General features: G+C 38.8%; 1 protein-coding gene across 3 annotated transcripts in view; it reads right to left on the reverse strand.

The window, feature by feature from the left end:
* ARFGEF3 (ARFGEF family member 3) overlaps positions 1-14221 on the reverse strand; it is a 93417-nt gene that overhangs the window by 44894 nt on the left and 34302 nt on the right. For 2 of the 3 annotated variants that reach the window (XM_041423686.1, XM_041423684.1), the window contains 7 exons: positions 13650-13772; positions 12106-12148; positions 11110-11188; positions 9137-9241; positions 6117-6441; positions 4659-4771; positions 3013-3923 (listed from right to left, as the gene is read on the reverse strand). In XM_041423686.1, the coding sequence (XP_041279620.1) occupies positions 3013-3923; positions 4659-4771; positions 6117-6441; positions 9137-9241; positions 11110-11188; positions 12106-12148; positions 13650-13772 (1699 nt within the window). The remainder of the gene's footprint in view (positions 1-3012; positions 3924-4658; positions 4772-6116; positions 6442-9136; positions 9242-11109; positions 11189-12105; positions 12149-13649; positions 13773-14221) is intronic. The other variant, XM_041423685.1, reaches the window with a different exon arrangement.

Raw genomic sequence — 14221 nt, forward strand, 5'->3', positions numbered from 1 at the left:
TCTAGTGATTTCTTCATCACTGAAAACAAAGATGCATCTTAACACTCTGTGGGATGGAGGATAATGATATTGATGTATATATCTCATCTCCCACTGGTTTTTTGTCTTATCTCTCTTAAATAAGTACCTCAGGGACTAGAACCTGCTACAGTAATAAAAACCTCAAGGCAGAGACATATGTAAAAGTAAAAAAAAAAAAACAAAACCAAAAAACAACCAACCAAACAAAAAACCCCATTTTATTTTGCATTAAAATGTTTTTAAAAATGTGCAACCTCCTATACAAGATTACAATTAAAAAGGAAGGTGTAGAAGTGCACAGAAAAGTGGATACTCCATTGAGGGCATGTATTTGAGCACCAAAAAACGTTGGGGAAAAATATGTTCCTTACCTTCCTCTAAATTATGGGAAAACAAACAATTGCATTTGTGAGATGCTGAGATCACAGAAGCAGAAGATAAGACCATACTTACCAGCATAAAAACCTCCTCTCTAAAAAGTATGGAATCAAAACTGAAGATGGGCTAACTTACTCCTGACTTTAGAGTTAACCAGCTTACTTGCAAGTCTTAATTTCACTACAACTCTGTTTAGCTGACTACACCTTTTCCATGCTTATCTCAGCAGTGCCTTAAATTCCTACCTCCATTCACTACCTTTCAATCCTATGAAAATAGCCTAATTTTGCAATGTTATCTATATAAGGAGCTGGCTTGAAAGAAAGAATACTGAATTGTATTTTTCTTCCAAAGTGTAAGAAAAATCAAAAAAATGAAACAAAGCAGTTAAATAAGGTCTCCTAGAAACACAAAAATACTGCTTCTGTACTGACTGGTCTCAGAACTGCATCCATGTCTTTTCTCAACTCAAATCTTAACCAACTCTCAAATTTCTCCCTGTATTTTTCAAGAATTATACATGAATAAATATTGTCTATACAATGAATGGGATCAATCCCTCTAGCTTCATCACCTAATCTGTGCCTTCACCAGCTGGTGCTAATGAAGGACTCCTAAAGTAAGGACCTACACATTGCTTATAGAGGCAGATCACACTGGTGTCTCAGAAGCTCTCCAGGGAACTTCTTACCCCCTGACATTTGTTTCAACTTTCCTAAGTCTCTCTCTCTCTAAAGGTTTTTAAACTAATGGCTCTCTCACCTACACAGGAGCACAAGCTCTCACCTCGGGAGGACTGATGGACATTTGCTTAAGATCTGAGGTACAAGTTAAGGGACTGTTTCAGCTGGACTGAATCTCATTCCAGGTGTCCAACTGAAACAGGAATCACCCAGATCTTATGAAAGCATAAAAGTACAACTCTGCAACAGCCACAACTTCATGAAAACTCCAGGATACCTCTTCCAGGCTGTCTTAATACAGTGACTTGCTACTCCACTTTTCCATGGTTCCTTACTGAATGGTGTTTTTTTTACAAGCACATTACAAAAATCCATCTGGAAACATGTACATTTTTAAAGTACAGATTTAGCCACAGGGGTGGCTTTCTTAGAAAAGTAAATGACCTCTCTCAACAAGCCCAAGACTAGGTATCTTTTTTAAGATGTACAAACCACAAATAATGGATTTAATGCAAAAATTGAGTTATATTCTTCCATTTTTCTCACTGTATTACTCATACTAAATGCCAAGAAAAGCTATGTTTACCCTTACAATCTAGAATTTTCCTAGGTCCACATCTTCTAAAGCTTTAAAAGCATTCAATAAAGACTTTACAGACCAAAGGGGAAAGAAGTGGCATACTCATTCATGCACAAGGGAACAGGTGCACAAAGGTTTGAACTAGAGGTCTAGCACTGGTTTCATCATAACCTCAAGATTACCCTTTTCCAGGAAAAAAGAAATAACTGTGACAGAAAGGGTGCTCTTGAGCCCCTCAATCAGGAAAGTAGTTAACATTAGTGCCTCTTCTAAGGTATTTCCCTTCTGTGATATAAAATAGCCAATGTTTCTTAAGAATACCATTTATGATCTTCCTGAGTTAAGGTTCATTTGAGTAGCATTTAAACAGGATATCAGGAATATCATCTTATTCACCCAGCTTCATATCTAAATTATGCTGATTGATGATGGGAAGAGTCCCCCCTTCTGCATGAGTATAATGTGTGTGAGAGAGCACAAATGAATGAAGCAATGATTAGGAGACAAGCAATAGGAAAGGCAAATGAAGCAAAGTAAGTTAAATAAACAGATGTATTTTAGCAAACATTTTCATTTTGGCCTCTGTCAGGAAAGCGAAACCCTTCTATAAATATATATTAACACACAAATATGCTATCAACAGGACAAACTAGCCTTTGCATGACTTTTTTATTTGTTTGACAGGTCAAGATCCCAAATGTTCTAATAATGAAAGAACTGAAGATATTTAATCTCTTAGAAGGCAAAATCTTAATTTTTCTCTTGGTCTGGGCTTTGAGCTTTGCACTTCCTGTCATATTAGATACCAGCATTAAGAAAAACAAAAGAGTGAAGACAAACTCTCCTCTTTCCCTATCCTTTCTAGAGCTTACTGCTGTGGAATTGTTACCACCCTCTTTGTGAGGCTGGCATTACTCATAATATCAGTGCAGTGATTACTAAGCTGCTTGTATCTCATTACAAACAGGTGATGGTACTTCCCACACTCCTCTCATGCTAAGGGGCAACCCTGACCTCTCTTTAGTGAGAGCATGTGCAAAGCTTCTCAACAGAGCTTCACAAACCTGCAAAGACGTATCTTGCTACAACAAACTCCATTTCTTTATTGATTCAGGACATAATCCAGAGTCTGTTAACAGTCAATGGATTTACCTCCCTTTGGATCAGTGCCTACATACTCAATTTGTTTTGCCCTAAATGAAGCATGTTCCTGTGGAGGAATGTATGGTGTAAAGCCCAAACCTCCTCATTCTGGGTATGTTCTCTGAAGATGAAATCCTACAAGGGAATCTGTGTACAGTGCAGTCAGAGTGTGCATGCTGGCTAGACAGTAAGTATTTGCTTGCAAACCTGAGCAGAATGTTGAAGAGAAGCTCTGCAGTGCTCCATCCACTTCTTCTATGCTGGGAAGAGCTATAAGCCTAGGAAGAAGCGCTTCAAGTGACTGGATGAAGAGCCGTGCACTGTGTTGGTCTGCTTCTTGGCTCTTCAGCAACTTCAGAGAGAGAGCAGCAGTGCGTAAGGACCTGTGACCTGGGCAATCCCGTGGGGTCTGCTCCTCATCAGCCAGGGAACAATTGTCAGAGCCTATGTCTGAGACATCAGACCTGCCCGAATCCTTTTCTGCTGCCATGGAATACTGATCACATGAATCAAACTCAGTCCTAGAAAGGTCCTGGTCATCTACACTGAAGTTACTTTCACTGTATCTGGATCCATAGGACCGGGTCTTGCAATCAACTGATAAAAAGTTAGTTATATCTGGATAGACTATGGTGTGGCTTCTTTGAACAACATCCGGCTGGTCAATGGTTTCTGACTCTGGTTCTCTGTAATGAATCTCTTTGCTTTCATGTCCAGCTGGAGATGGCAGGGAGTTTTTTTTATTTTCTGTATTATCCTCTGGAGTTGTTTGTCCCATATCCCCTTCCAAAGTAGTCTGACCAGTGTCTGTGGTAACGCTAATGCTGATATCAGGACTTTTCTCATTTCCTGATTCCCAGGCAGGATTTTCCGAGGACAGTATGCGTCTCTGCCACCTGAAGTCAGCATCATTGATCTCCATGGAGTCCCTGCTTGTCTCGGTCCCATCCTTCAATTCTTCCAAGCGCTGGAGCAGCAGCTGGATCTGCTCTTCACTAAGACCCCTCCCTTGGCTCAGCTCATCTAATGCTCCAAGCAGGGCAAAGACGCAGGACACTGAAGCATAGCACGCTTCAATACCACCTTTGATGCACGCTTCCGTCATCCCATCCATGATACTACAATAAACACAGATTTCAATTAAGTGATGCAACATGTATGGTGAGCATGTCATTGTCATTCAACACCATCTTTCCATAACCCGGAAAAGAAGAAGTGAACTTATCCTTTAAGTCTATTCCTGAGAAAGACAATTAGTGTAAGAACAAATTATAAAGTCTCCCATGCAGACATGGTCATTCTGTAAAGGGAATGCCAACAAGGAAAAGTTACCATGCATTCATACCATCATGCACAGCATGTTCTCTCTTACAGTCAAGCACTTAACTAAAAAAATCTCAACACCCAGTTGAACTAAATTTAAAGGCCATCTGTGCCCTGAAAATGATCCTATCTACAAGGTATGATCTTTATAAGAACTGAGAACCCTTCTTGCTCAATGTGACGATGTTAAAATTTTCTATGACCTCCTTTGACTTCATCTTGAAAATATACCTCTAAAGAAACACACATTTATTTTAGTGCAAATTTAAGGACACATACTCAAAAATTTCCAGCTGTAAACCAACATGTTTGGGAATTCTGGAAAACTCAACAAGATAGTTATCTATGTCTTTACAAACAGACCCAGACTGATGACAAACCAAGCAAGAGCTTTTACACCTTTTCCATTCTCAGAGCTTATTTAACCAGGCAGATACCCTGGCTTATACTGGGTATGCTCCTGAACTGCTTAAGTGTTCTGTGTGCACAGGTTTAAGACAGAAGAGGATAAAGGAGGAAACAAAGCGTACAGCTTGAGAAGATCCAGATGGGACTTTCTTTTAGAAATAGACCTCTTCTTGGATTCTGACTCAGAAGAGCAGGGCCCTGCCAAATCACAAAGCTGCCGAGGACTGCCAAGTATCTGAAAGGAAAGGAAACAGAAGTAAGTAGAAGATTATCTAAGCATTATTTAAATACAATAAATAACTCATAATTCTATCAAGTCCAAGGTAGCACTACTGTAATTTCTCACAGCAAATGAAAATGGCACAGCGATGTTCTACTTATTGAAGCTACTTTCCTCTTTTTAGACACAGAAAAGCAAGTAAAGGAGAATATTCAGCAAGAATCCCATTTAGAATGTTCTCCAGTGCTTTACATTTTTAACTGATATTTTTCATCTGATACTGCACACAAGACAATTTTTATGCCTACATAAGTATTTTTTTATTATAGTTTATACCAAAGGAAGCCTCTCTCCTCAGCCACCTAGTTATGCAATTTTGGAGTCATGAAAAGATAGGCAAAGTGACCAGACTCAACCTGCTAGGTGGCACCTTGTTAATGCCCACCAGGAAATACAAACAAGCATGTACTAATAAGCCCAAAGAAGCAACAGGTATGTCCTGCACAAAACAACACTAGACAAAGCTTTTCCTAAAACTTCAGTTATCATCTTGCTATTGTTTAAAATTAGAGAAAGACAGTGACAGAATTACTCCTAGTTTAGATAGGAACCAAGTGGGTGGCTGTGTGGTGTTAAGTGAGATTTTTCAGAAATAGAACAGCCTAGGTATGCACAAGCTAGATGAAAAATTCTCTAGGAGATACCACTGCTCCTATAAATTACACAAATTTCCTTGTTTTCCACAACATTAGAAGAAAGGTGCCCATGAGGAACAGAAAAGTCCATAACTTCAGCTAGTGCTGAAATAAATCTCCCAGTGTTTCACTTCTAGTGCTTTCAGAGACACTGGGAAAGAGGCCAGAATGGACTGGTCTTGAAATGGCTTCTTAAGCCATTGGCAGCTTTCTTGTATCTATTCAAAAAAAGCTCCAAGAAACTGGATTTCAAAAACTGGGCATGTAATCAAAGCATATATTCACCTTCCTGCCTGGAAACCACACTGTGAGGATGTGTCTGGGGAAAGATGCCAAAGAAGCTGTAGACTGGATCGTTATGCTCTATCTCACCCAAAAGAGCAGTTGTGACTCAGCGATAGGATCTGCTCCATGCAGCACCACAGCATGAGCACTGACGGAGCTGCCACAGTAGCTTGGTATTATGGAGACAAATACAGCTATTACAACTGCATCAAACTATTTGTCAGAGTGGTGCTGGTGTACCAGCTGTGCTCAGAAAGGACAATTTCAACACCCCTAGACAGGAAGGTTTGAAATGCATTGGTGTGCACATATCGGCAAAACTTACTGTTAAATAAACACTTTGTTTTACATGCCTGGATTTGCACATGTGATTGTCCTACCTCTTTCATAATTTTGATGGCTTCTACTCGATGTTGAGGTGGTGGGTAAAGCACCATCCGATGATACAGAGACTGTAGCACAGGCTTCATGGATTCCACTGACCCCACCAGTCGAACCAGTTCTGCTGCAATATAATATATGGTCCGTGCAACGGGCCCACTAAGGGCAGGTGCTGTGGAAGAACAACCTGAACCCCGGCCATGATCAGAGATCCCTGAGGAAGGTGAATCAGCCTCAAGGCAGATGCTGCTGTGGGCAGAGGTGATAGTTTTATCATGGATTGGATTTCCCAGGATTACTATTAGGGCTGGACACAGTTGCTTCCTGAGAAAGAGAAAAGCAGCAGATGGCAGTGGAAAAAAAATACTCTTACAAGAACAGATTGAAAATAGCCCATGGTTAAATGAGATACACACTCTTGTTTTAATGGTCAGTCAAACAGCAGTGGTTAGATAGAAAAACAAATTATGCCAGGCTTTTTTCATCTCTCAAGCATCAGCATGCTAGTCCATATGGAAAGACCTCTGTGTACTGTAGAAACATGGCAGTGATTTGCAAGTTCATGTTGCTGCACAGTGCTGTCCCTTTGCAGGATAGTATGCCTGCCTCTTTCACCAGCTGCAGCCCATCACAAAGTAGAAATTCTAGGCTTCCACTGCTCAGTGTCTCTTTTTCAATTCATCTTGGGAGATTTAAAAAAAACTAACAAAACAAGAACTAATTTATGTTAACTAGAAGGCTGAATGTTCAACCACTGAACTGCACATGCATTATTTTAGTAAGCACCCTTAGTGTGAGTCTCTGTTTGGCCATCTTTTAAGAACATCATGCAAACCCTCTGCAATAACTCAAAGTGTGCACTATACTACATATACGCCACTATACAGTAAATACCCATTCTTCCTTCAACTGTCTAACACTCATGTTAAGAGATTCAACACCAGCAGATCACTCTTCTGTGGGACCAAAGCCAGCTCAGCACTTTGATCCATTAGCTGCTCTCTCAGCTTTGCACTCACACACTTGACATTTTACTTCAGTCTGCAAGATCTTAATTTAAGAAGCCAAGTGCTGCATGAGAAGAAGTACCAAATCTGGTTTTCACCCATGTCTCAGAGGTTTAAGCGAGTACTTAGAGCAAGCACCCTATTACAAGTAACAATTCATAAAACACATCCTCATAGGTAACTACATTTTATTTTCTCAAGGTTTTATACAGTCTAGAACTTTCATTGCTTCTCTTAACAAAATATCTGAAACAGCTCAGCTTCCCTAAGTCATGGAAAGAAAGCTTTTAACAGGACATCAGATAATGACTTTGAATCTGCTTATTCCATTTATTTCTCCAATCAAGTACATTTCAAAACATAACAATTCCCTGCTTAAGAAATATGCCTGTCTCAAAGCAGGCATAATCACAGGTTGCAACAAAATATTCCCCACACGTCTTAGTCCTGTCAAAGTATTTCTGTATCAAACTATGGAGAATGCTGTCAGCATGCAGAGCTAAATCTTCTCTGTCCGCTCTCTTCTTTATCTTCTTTGGGAACTGACTACAAAGTGCCCATCAGAGTGAAAGCTGTGTGCATGAAGGGAACAGCTCTTTAAAGAAGAATGACAGCTACCAGTTTGCATCACAACCTCACCAGACAGCTAATGTATTAGTGTGTACAAAATGTTCAAAATGATGTTTGCAGTTTAAACTGCTTTGTATCTTCCTAGTGTTTTAGGGGTTTTTTTCCACCTTAGAACAGGTAGCTGAAACATGCATGTTCATTCCTTGGCAGCAGTGCAGGTTAAGAAGTCCCACTCCTGATGGCTTGCCCTCATGGTACACAGTTACAACACCTGTACACAGATACAAACACCTGCAGATGTGCAGCATAAGCTGGATCGCCAAAAGCATGCAAATTGAAAATAAAACAGGAAGTGTTTTCTTTTAACTGAGATAATTTCTGTGACCTTGCTCACAGAATGGCCCCACAGACTGTTGCATAAGCAGAAAAAAAAAGGGCTGGGTGAAATTCAAAGGCAGAAACTTCTGAAGTGAATCTGCCATGAGAGAGTTCTGCTCTTATGTTATACCTCAGCACTGGGTTCTTGTGCAACACTGCCAAGTGTTACAGTCTGAACACCTCCCAGTCTTGCAGCCACTGATGTTCCTGGGACAGCAGGGGAGTTATGGGTACCTCTACATGTTCCATCCTTAGAACTGGGCCCAAGTCAATCACTTCAGTTACAAAAATTACAGGGTCAAAACACAAAAAACATATTTGTCATTAACTGTCACATATCTTTCCTTAATATAATCACCTGACAAGGTCAAAAGATGGGCACAGACTGCAAGAAACTGCATATTAGTTACATTCTTGCTTTATTACTATGACTCAATTATCCATAGGCTATAAACCCCCCACTATTTCAATCACAAGGAAGGCAGGATTATTTCAGTTGCTTTGATGTGATGGTATCAATTTAGAAGTAGATACAAACACCAAAGACATCAATCCTTCCTGGTGATGTGTATTAAAAAGGAGAATTTCTTGATAAAATAGAAGCAACATTAAGACTATTTAGCCACAAACCTTACACAATGCAGATCCTAATAAGCATTTCTGGTCACCAGCACACATTTGACATTAATTTTGCTTATCTTCCTGTATTATTGTATCAGAACATTAAGAATCTCAACAGTACCCTCCTACAACAAGCAGAGCACCTCTGTGTTCAATGCCACATCCAAATCCAAACTACTGCAGAAAGCATAAGAGGTTTTCTGTTCTGGCTAAATCCGTTAGACCTCATTACAGTGATAATTCACTATCAAGTTTTTAATGTGGCAGCTGAGCAGGCAGTCCTAACCAATTTTATGTGAGGCACAGAAGGAACTGATGGTAGGTTAACAGCATGCTCTGCTCACACCTGGAGACTTTTTACAGGTTTTTTTGCAAGGCTGGGGGGAGCAGGTCCTTTTACATTTACAAACTGAGTATTTGCATTAGTCTTCAGATGTACTCACCATATTAGATCAGTGAATCCTTTGTGCTGGTGCATGCTGGGGGAGGAGCTGTTCAGCATGGAGAGGATACACTCCAAGTAAAGAAGCTGAAGCTGACGATTGTCACTGGCAAAGAAAAGATGCCATTCACATAATATTAAAACAGATTACTTAACTTTCTAAAACAACCACATTAAGTTCACTTTAAAATTATACCACAATTTACAGCAGTGATTAATTTTCCTTCTTGTTATCAATTTACAATGGTATGATCACCTGTATCATCCCATTTATTTTGTACTGATCACATGCAGTGATCTACTACTTAAAAAAAAAAAAAGTGAAAAAATAGGGAGAATAAAACCCAAATAAGTACTCAAATTCAATCTAAAATCTTGGGAAGGAACTTTAAACAGAGGAAAAGGAGACAACAGAACATTTTGGACTATTGATAGTTTCTTCAGGCAATCTGAAGCATGTTTAGACTACTCTCTTCTGGTTATTTTTTTTTTTCTTGGTGACAGCCACAATAATCAAAAGGTAATGTCTCCAAGCAGAAAGTCCCATGGTAACATGACTGCCTTTCAGCGCCTTGCCAGTAACTCTGTCACAACCATAAACTCAAAGAAAGCCTCATGACAAAGAATATTAAAGAACCTGCGGACACCTGAAACTGATTTACAGTACACTTGTAACATGTACCGTGCCTGCCCCTGCCCTTATTATCAGCTGCGGGATCCAGGACACAAGCAAGGCTGAGGTCCACCTTATGAAAGGAGAACTCCATGGCAAGTGTACCCACAATATGGTTTTCACTCCTAAGAAAAACAGGATTTAATAACTCTCTTTTGGTTAGAGACGAGAGCTGGAGGAATGCACTTTCTGATACATGATTGTAGGTCAAGGAAGCTGTAAAGAATGGATTTATCTGAATCTAAATTAAGGAGTGAGAAATATCTGTTTTTCTGTCACTGCCTGAGTTCCTTTTGTTCACATATATGAATTTGTATCAAGTACAATACCCATTTCACATGCTATGGAGAAAACACTGAATCCTGAGGCTCAAAGCTGGATTTCTAACTCTGTGCTACGGAGGGTTGGAAACTGCTGGCTTCTTATATTTTAAAGGTTATAGATTTTTCCTCACAACAGTCCACACCCATCTGGAAAGATACATGTATTCCAGGTACAGATGCCTTCTTTCCCAACAGCTTTTCTTACAATGTGTCTTAACACAGATGATCATCACCTTGCAGTTGACACATGCATGGGCATGCATAGGGTATCCCTGCACTCTTGATTTTATTTTCTCAGATGATGACACTGATTAAATAATGCTAAGTAAGGATTCCTCTGTAATCCTGCTGTTATTAGAGACACTCATGGCAAGAAAGCCTGCAAAAGAACTGCACATAGATGTCTGTGCTATCTTTGTCTCTCGTAGTTTCTGAAAATTGTACAGCATATAACACACTTACTGTCCATAACAACCACATTTTAGAAGTTAAGATCATACATTTTCAAGCAGGTAGAGTGTATGATATTCCTAAACTGGAGGAATTCTTTGATAGCACAAATTACTTCAATTAGATAAAGGCTGACTAAGAAGGACAGATTTATTAATTCTGAATATAGCATCTGTTAGGTCTTTCTATGGCTCTTGTAATTGTTACTCTCTCTATGATGGTTCTTCCAGTCAGAAAAGAAAACTTCTCCTCGGATTATTAGTATTTTGCTGCTGTCTGGAAGTTACCTACAGATTAGATTTACTGGAAGCTTTGTAGAGCTGAACAGTGCACAAAGAAGACAAATTAGCTCCTCATTTCGAGCGAGGATTAAATTAATGCATCATGAACAACACTTTCTCTAGTAAACACTTTATTTAAGCACAGCTTTACTCCATCATTCCAGATCTACAACAGTACAATCACATACATCAGTGAAACTCTCAACCTCCAGGTAATAAATTGAAATTATAAACTTAAACAACTCACTTTATGACAGCCTGGAGCTTCTCACAGAGCACAGTGAGGACAGATACAACATCATCACAAAGAGATTCAGCTGAAGTACCTCCAAAAAGGACAAATATCAGAGGCATTACATATGAGCAGGTTGGACAACAACATCAATTAACTGCATGGATTTTCAGAGCTGGTCAGAGCTTCTAAATAAGGAGCAAGGCTACCAAAATTCATAGATAAGATGTAGCTGGAAAGCGATCGCCACAAAATGCAAAAGCAGCAGTATTAAACCCGGAGAGAGCACTAATTGCTTACATGCATTTACAGAAGGTTAGCTGAAATCAAATTCAGATAATAAAATAAGTATCTAATTAAATAGTAAAAAAGACTGGCCTCAGTTTTCTACTTGGCAGCCAATTTCTGTATCTCTCCCTGCAGTTTCTCTTGCTTACACATTTTCTGATGTCTGACCATCTTCTGATCTTATAAAAGAATGCCTGTACTCTTCAAAGATTTTAGCCTCCATTCACACAAGTTCTACAGAAATCCTGAGTGAAGGTCAAAACTGGTTATTTTTTGATTATTCTCTTGTAAAATAATCACTAGGCAAGTAGTCATTATATGAACAATATATTTGGCCTGAAATACAGTAACAATTGTTTTCAGATTCCACATTCTACTCTGGAAATCAATTTTATTTCAGGAAGTAAAGGCACTTACTAAAACTTTTTCCAGAGCACTGCAATCCCTTAATTACAGAAGTTAGCACCTTGAAACAATAATTTATTACTATGTTGAGAGCAATGCTGTCACCATGGTCCAAATGAAGACACAACTTGAAATATCAGGAGCTACCAGGGCTAGCTCAGTTCTTATCACAAGTAACCAAGAAAGCACCAAACTATAGACAAGTTAGAAAATCCTGAGGGTGCAACTCCCATGACAAACAGTACTGTGGTGATAAAAAGAAAGTTTAGAATAAAAAAGCTGGACTGGAAGGAGTCACTAAAAAAGTATCACAAATACCTTGACTCTTGAATTTCTGCAAGGTGTCAGGGTTTTCAACTATCTGTTGAGGAAAGACAAAGGTGGTGTAATTGGTGCAAGGCGCAGAGGAACGTTATAGAAGCAATACTTTAACAGCAGAACTTTCTTAAATTCATTTCCTCTATCTGTTTTGGGCTTTTTGTTAGGGTTTTTAAGTGAACTTTTTGCAAAATATATTTAAAATTCCTTAAGAACTGTTTTAACAGCCATTTAGATTAAAGGAAATTGCATCTCATTTAGTTGAAAGTTTTGTAAGTCCTTAAGGGATTTCCTACACCTAGAACAACTCAGTAATAATTAGGCATATAAACTGCATTGAAAATAACTGAGAGAAAAGCATAGTTTAGACTTCACAAACTACTTAGAAACCAAAATCAGTTGAGTATTAGAGAGTTTAGAGCATTGACAATGTCAATGTTAACCAACAGAATAAATGGCAGCCAGAAAATGGAAATGACCTCACATGATTTGGTTCAGCTGTGGTACAGGATTCTTCCTATCATGCACAACAGGGTCAACCCAAACTCTCTCAAGCATCAATAACAAAATGTCAGGAACTAAATGCAGTTCTCATATGCTTTTATCTACTCCTCAGCTAAGAAAATAACTAACAAAATTGAATTTGCAGACCCAAAATGTTTCTGTCTATTTGTTTGGGGTTTTTTTTTTCAGTAAATGCTTTGGCTAGCAAAATGAACCTACTTAGCACCAACAGGAGACAAGTTTACTTAAACTGTTTTCATCCTGCTGAGCAACTGCAAAAATAATAAATCAATCTAGTCTACTAATCCAAAATAGAAGTGTTCATCTTAACCCAAAACAGATGTAAGGAAAACAATCTGTACAACTACAGTCCTTAAATTTTCCTAATAAATAGAAACTGACTTTTACAAATAGTATTTCTTTGACAATATGGCATTATACAAAACAGTACAGACAATGTAAGAAGCCAATGTAATTCCACATGTACCCAGAACATCTGCAGTTGAAAATGTGCTGGGATGTCATTCAAACAGCTCTCATGGATTTTAATAATGAAGTAAAAATGTTTAATTTTTTTTTGCTAACAAAGAGAAAAATAATTTAATAAGTTAAACTTTTCTTCTATTAAAAAGTAGAAGAAAAATCTCAATTACACTTTCCTTAGCTGAGAATCTGTTTTCGCTATGTAAATATTTGTCATGCAAAAAGTTTTGGCAGAATTCAATTGGCAGAATTTTGGCAGATTTCAATACACCTTAGAAAAACAAGAAAACAAAATAAAAGAACGGAAAAGGCTGAGGCAGCCTGACATGAGAACAAAGTCTCTTTCATTTAATGCAAAGAAAAAAAACAAACAAACCAGCCAACTAGAGCTGACAATGTGAGAGCTCTGAGGCAGGCATAGTCAGAGCCCAAAAAGGCTTTTAAACAGGATTAATTGAGGAAGTGTCAAATAAAAGTCATAAGGCATTCAGATGAATGAGAACAAAATGCTATGCAGTCATGGACATGGAATCATTTGTTGATGCCAGAAGGCTCACCATGTTTTCCTGCTTTTGTCGTAACTGTAAAGTCAAGTCACTCAACATTTGGCTGAGGGTTGCCCGCACAGCGGTGTTAATGCTCCGCTGGTGACAGCTAGATACATATGTCTCAATGCAAACCTGATGAGGAAACAAGACAGCAGCACAAAGAGATCAACTCCCACTTACCAGGAACACTTTTTAGGAGGATACCAAGGTCTCTCACATGCAGATAGTCAGCCTTCCCAACTATTTCTTGTTGCTTTATTAGCGCATTAGAAATTTTTAGCAGTCTTGGTTGGAAAGCCAAGTCACTCATGAGTCACACAGCTACAGGAATGGTAGGGCAAAACTGGCAAAGTCTCCTGTCAAACCCAAGTGATTTTGGTACTTGCCTCACTTTGTAGAGAACTCATTGAATGCTGCTTTGATTATGCATCTCTTGATACTTATTGTAACTACCTTGCTGCAAGTCTATGCGTGCAATATAAATACCCTCCAATTCTTCAAGCTTGTCGCTTCTGATGTACAGGTATTTGCCACTTATCCTACTATAATCATTACATACTGTAACACATCTGAAAGCCTTT

This window comes from Onychostruthus taczanowskii, unplaced genomic scaffold (genome assembly GCF_017590055.1).
Source record: "Onychostruthus taczanowskii isolate IOZ18803 unplaced genomic scaffold, ASM1759005v1 scaffold8, whole genome shotgun sequence".
Classification (NCBI taxonomy): Eukaryota; Metazoa; Chordata; class Aves; order Passeriformes; family Passeridae; genus Onychostruthus; species Onychostruthus taczanowskii.